The sequence below is a fragment of the Lactuca virosa genome, chromosome 8, assembly GCF_052849685.1.
Source record: "Lactuca virosa cultivar CGN04683 chromosome 8, Lactuca_virosa_CGN04683_v6, whole genome shotgun sequence".
NCBI lineage: Eukaryota > Viridiplantae > Streptophyta > Magnoliopsida > Asterales > Asteraceae > Lactuca > Lactuca virosa.
In genome coordinates this window covers 54,560,059-54,566,220 of record NC_136433.1, presented here as the reverse complement: position 1 = coordinate 54,566,220, position 6,162 = coordinate 54,560,059, and the positions used below count along the sequence as shown (strand labels likewise).

The 6,162-nt window shown below is 38.6% G+C and overlaps 1 protein-coding gene across 1 annotated transcript; it reads left to right on the top strand.

Annotated features, from left to right (window-relative positions):
* Positions 1-3,460: 3,460 nt before the first annotated feature.
* Positions 3,461-4,477, top strand: LOC145130354 (uncharacterized). The gene is made up of 2 exons (XM_079065168.1): positions 3,461-3,841; positions 3,923-4,477. The coding sequence occupies exons 1-2, from the start codon at positions 3,461-3,463 to the stop codon at positions 4,475-4,477; spliced, it is 936 nt and encodes a 311-aa protein (XP_078921294.1).
* Positions 4,478-6,162: the final 1,685 nt, after the last annotated feature.

Genomic DNA, 6,162 nt, shown 5'->3' with positions numbered 1-6,162 from the left:
TTAAATATTTGGCAAGATAGTCTTATATGTCAAGAGGATAGTGGGAGTCTTAAAGATCCTAAAAAGAATTTCAAGAACTAATCAAGAATAAAACCTGAGGTTCTTCACTAGCACACGACTTGAGGTTTATAACCTATCGTGTTAACATATTCTGTGCCCATTCCATTTAAAGTTGGCTTTGCATAGGAGTTCTGAAAGTTCTCAATTGGTTGCATAACAACTTGGAAGCAATGGCAGGCCCTGTACTGCCAGGTGGCAAGAAGTTAAGATTGCATAAGTTCAGTCCATATGAGTTTGGATTCGTCATTATCCTTGTCTTGTGACTATGGTTTTGACGATTCACATGGATAAGAACACATACACCATAAAATCTAAGGGTCATAAGGTTTCTCTCCGATTCATGAAGATGATGGTGAGGAAACACTTCCACCAAGTAGATTTGAAGCAGATGGCAAAAGGTCTAAACAATTGAGACTATGATTACGGCATCCCTTTTCATAGTTCTGAAATTGTTTAGACACACATGCATGCTATCTAAGGAAAGGTGTATGATTTTGATAAAGTTTTATCAAAGCATCTCGTATCAGAAATCTGAACTTTGGTAAGAAAGTCAATAAAGTATTGATTTCTAGAAGTCCAGCTGATTTCTGAGTACATGTCAAAGCTAGTGGGAGCATAAGTGTTATGCTAATAATCATCATGTTAGTGGGAGCATGATAATTATTGTTAGTGTTGCAAGTTAGCAATGTCAATTATAGAAAACAAAAGTTTCAATTCGTGAGGCTGCAGGGATTGAAAAAGTTGTTTTGCTATAATTAAGGGATAGGATATACTTCATTTCAGTTCTAAAGGCTTAGATTGAGACTTTATCATCTTTAGTCAAGAATATATATATGAATTTCATGTTGGATTGGTTCAACTTAAGGAAATTCTATATATTGCGTTCTCAAAATTCGATTATGATTACGGCATCCCTCTTCATAGTCAAATTTTGAAAACATGGCAAATAAAAATATTGTAGCAAAAGACTGGTCTAGAATCATGTCTTTATGTGAGACATCATGAATCGTGTACCATTTGCTTTGGGTACAAGATCGATTGCATGTGCTATAATATTTGTCATTTCTAAATTTTTCCAAATGCCCAGAGGCATTAAGAAGGGAAAAGGTCTAGAATTGGATATGACTAAAATGATTAAGCAATTGTCGAGGTCAATCTGAGGTTTACCAAAGATTGGTTGCTCAGGGACAGTTGGAAGTATAGTGCTAATTTTGGAAGGACCATATTGACATATTCTGAAAAGAGGCATCTCTTATTCAGAAGTGATAGTCAAAATGAGAATATGGAGTTGTCTCCATAGGTGGAAGTTATCTGTGTAAGATTAGAAAACTTAATGCAAGAAGCATGTCCAAAGCAATGTACTTTGAATATGAGACTTAGTTTCCATGGAGTTGATCTCCATTGGAATACCTTATAATGACTGTTGACAAGTCTTTGTGACTTTGTACATATTCATTACAGGAGGGTCAGTGCATATAAGTTTAAAATCTAAACAGATTTCGATAAATGATAGGAATTTGAAATTCTCACATTTTTCGATAAGGATTTGGGAGTGTGAAATTAGAATCATTGAAATTATGTTCAATTGGTTTATTTCACAAAGTAAGGATCATAGACAAACATAGAGTGCATACTTGGTGTATGACAAAGCTATTGTTTAAGAAAAACATAGTGTACATGCTTGGAGCATGGGACAACTAGTGTTTTTAATTCAAGTATAAAGTTGATAAAACCGAAAAAATGAATAATGAGTAATCAGTATGGTGATAAATAAAAGTGTTTATTTATATTCATAGGGTTTGATACCATATTTGATTCATTTATTCTTGTGTTTCACTTTGCATGTTTTGACTTCCAGAATAACTAAGTCGCTCTTCCTGAATGATTAAGTTATTCAAACCATCCACAGTCGGTCATATGTTGGAAGTAGATATGAATCAAGACTGTCATGGGTTGGTTTGTAGAGGTCCAAGTTGGTGGACAAAGTGGTGCTACAACACTCATGAGTGCTCATAAGTTCTGAGTATTGGATTCAACCCACGCTCATTTGAATCACCTCATGGATTTTATCACGAGTGATCATGAGACGATAATATCTTATATTTTTAAAACCTAGAGATATGAGTTGTTACTATGAGTTGGTTATACATTGATTGCACGAAAACGCATTGGTAACTCGATGTTATAAAACGTGCCTTTGTGTATGATTCAACAAGTAGTAGAACAAGCCATATGAGTCGAAGTTTATCCATTCCTTTTACCTTCGGGATAAAAGCGATATTTGTGGGCCCCTCGATGATTTAGCGATGACACATGTGAGTGCTTGGCCAAGCCAGGACTGATTTGATTTGTTCAATCAGTCAATCATCATAAATCGAAAATCGGGAAACAACAAATGGACAGAGAGAATGATTATAATCCATGTCTCAGTCCATATGATATCTAGAATGGAGGAATATATGATCCCTTATCTAATGGACAAGTCATTGACAAGGTCAGAGTTCGACAGCGGCTTTAAGAGCTACGATTGCCAGTTAGGTTTTGAAGTCATACTCAATAATAGTTTTAGACTTATCCAAGTGGGAGACTGTTGGATTAATGTCTAAGTCCATAATTATATTTGGTATGTACTTGACCCGACCCGGCATGGTCCATTTGGGTTGCACTTCACCGGCACAATTTATATGAATAGTCTTTTGAGAATAGTATATTTATGATTTATATTAATATATTATAAGTTCTAATATATTAATATGGAATCATATTATTTAATCAGTATTGATCAAGAATTAATTTAGAATTAATTAAGTGATCAAAAAGAACTAATTAAATATGGACTCTTATATATATGGAATGGGCCAAGTTCATTTAGGTTGGGCTAAACTTTCATGGATGGTCCATGGAGCTTTTAACCCATGGATCCTATGTAAATGAAAGGTCATGGGTATTAGGGTTTACATGGATGTAACCCTAATCCTCCATAATATATAAAGGGGTCCTTGGCTCACAAAATTGGGACAAGTGTGTGAAAATAAGAGTGGGCCGATTTTAGTGTGCATACATATTCTCTCAAGTTCTTCCAAGGTGTTTTGGTGATTTGTGATTCCATTTGAGGCTTCCACACTATTGGGGCTAAGCTCTTAAAGCTTGAAGACATCAAGCTACATCAAAAGGTATGTCATCTAACTAGAACTTAGTAGTATAGGTGCTTCATAATATGCTAGTTAGGATGAAACCTTGGAATAGTTAATATTTGCATGTATAATAGAGAAAACATAGATCCAAGGTTTATAGGGTTGCATGTACACCATAGGAGTGTTAGAATGCTAAAAACCCAACAATATCGTCAGCAACATTAGGGCTCTCGTGACAAGATGGAAGAATCATATGTGGTCAAAAAATGTTGCGTGCAGTGCCCTCAAAGTTTGTGCAAATCACCTCAACCATCGAGCAATTCGGAGACTTGGACTCGATGTCTATAGAAGAAGTCGTTGGAAGATTGAAAGCCCCTGAAGAACAGGTGAGAGGGCATGCTGAGGTAGAAGAAAAGAAGCTCTTGTTGACTCATCAAGAATGGTTAGATAAAAGCGAGAAAAATGGCGAAGTGGGATCGAAAGCTGCAACTAACACCTATAGGGGAGTTTCAAGCAACTCACGAGGACGTAGGAGAGGTAGAGGAAGAGGCAATGGTTCTGGGAATCGTGGTGGCCATGGCAGGTGCGGTGGTCATCATCAACGCAATGGGGGTCGTGGTCATTCCAATGATCATGACAAAAGTACAGTGAGATGCTACAATTGTTAAGACATTGGGCATTTTGCTGCAGAATGTCAAAACCCACGTCGAGAATGAGAAAGAAATCAGGAGGCGAACTTAACCCGAGACGACCTAGAGGAACCAGCTCTGTTACTTTCTGCAATTCATGAAAGTGACAATGTGCAAGAAGTGTTTTTGAATGAGGAGAATGTGACTCCAAAGCTAAGAAGAACAGGGGCTGAACCAAACAAATCGAACATGTGGTACTTGGACAATGGGGCAAGTAACCATATGACGGGTCAAAAGGACAAGTTTCAAGAACTCAACCGGTCCATTCAAGGTTCAGTAAGGTTTGGTGATGGGTCACGGGTTCGTATCGAAGGGAGAGGGACAATAGTGTTCATGTGTAAGAATGGTGAGCACCGTATACTGCAAGATGTATACTACATACCGAGTCTTTGCACCAACATTATAAGTTTGGGTCAATTGGATGAAGGCGGTGACATAATTGTGATGCTCGGATCATACATGTGGGTCCATGATGTGAAAGGTAGACTTCTTATGAAGGTCAAGAAATCAATCAACCGGTTGTACAAGATAGAGTTAGAAGACATTAACTCAAGATGCTTAATTGCAACTAACATAGAATCATGCAAATTATGACACGCACGTATGGGTCATGTGGGTTACAATGCACTCAAGCTCATGTCAGATAAAGAAATGGTACAGGGATTGCCAAAGATAATAAGTCCTACAGGGTTGTGTGAAGGCTCTTTAGTAGGCAAACAAACACGAAAACCTTACCCAGATCATACTAACTTCAGAGCAAATAAGAGATTGGAATTGATATATGGGGATCTCTGCGGTCCAATCTCACCACCCACACCTGCAGGGAACAGGTACTTCTTCTTGTTAGTTGATGATTTCAGTCGGGTTATATGGATCTACCTGTTGCAGACAAAAGACCAAATACTTGGTATGTTTAAGAAATTTCGGGCAGCGGTAGAGGCTGAAACAGGAGTAAGAATTAGGGTGCTCCAGTCAGATCGTGGCGGGGAATTTCTTTCAAAGGAATTCACCTCATATTGTGAAGAAACCGGATTGATACGACACTACACAGCCCCGTACTCCCCTAAACAGAATGGAGTGGTGGAGAGATGCAACCGTACTATTGTGGAGATGGCGAGAAGCTCACCCAAAACCATGCAAGTTCCCGAGACATTGTGGGGTGAGGCAGTGCGTAATGCGGTGTACATTTTAAACCGTGTAACCACAAGAGCCCTAGAGAACTCAACCTTGTATCAAATATGGACCGGAAGAAAGCCTAATATCGAACATGTAAAGGAGTTTGGATGTGTTGCTCATATGAAGGTGATCGGTACACATCTTAGTAAACTTACTGATCGGAGTAAAGCGATGGTTCATTTGGGAACTGAGACGGGAGCAAAAGCTTACAAGATACTAGATCCGAACACTAGTGCTATCAGCATCAGCAGATACGTTTTCTTTGATGAATACAAGGTCTAACCATGGGGACAGGCAAAGAAAATCAAGGCTACACCTGGAATGACCTTCATTGTTAAGGGACTTTCACCATTGGAAGTAGAAGAAGAATTCAGTGAACCATAACCCTACACCCCTGCACAACATGAAGATTTGAATGATCGTAGTATGGAGATGCCTACAATAGAGACCTCACAGGATCCAACTTGGCAACCTAGCCCACATGAGAGCACACCCACATCATCAACACCAGAAAGCTCAATCGGCTCCACAAGTACTATGTCAAGCTCTACTGGGGGAGGAGCTCCTAAGAGGTATAGACTTCTAACTGATATGTATGATGAATGTGAACAGATTCTGCTATTGAATGATTGTTAAGAACCAACCACATATGCTACAGCTAGCAAATACAATGAATGGAATAGTACAATGAAATGTGAACTTGATGCAATTGTAAAGAACAAAACATGGACTCTTGTAAATCTACCACCGAGACGAAAAGCAATCAGGCTCAAATGTGTCTACAAGGTGAAAAAGGATCCGAGTGGAAAGGTATTGAAGCATAAAGCTCATTTAGTGGCGAAGGGATATGTCCAGAAAGAAGGCGTATACTTCGATGAGGTATTTGCTCTGGTGGCTCGAATGGAAACTATCCGTATGTTACTTGCACTTTCAGGTAATAACGGATGGGTTGTGCACCACCTCGATGTCAAATCTGCATTCCTAAATGGTGAGCTGGAACAGGAAGTTTATGTGTAATGACCGTGTTTCTAGGCTAGGCATTAATATTGACATGATAGTCTAGGTTAACCTTTGTGACTCATTTTGGAGAAATGAAAAGGAAT

What these genes read in the sequence shown, in the direction of transcription:
- LOC145130354 (XM_079065168.1), top strand. Translation starts at nt 3,461, where the DNA reads ATGTTGCGTGCAGTGCCCTCAAAGTTTGTGCAAATCACCTCAACCATC. An exon ending in ATGATCATGACAAAAGTACA is followed by an intron (nt 3,842 to 3,922) that starts GTGAGATGCTAC and finishes GAAAGAAATCAG; the next exon opens with GAGGCGAACTTAACCCGAGA.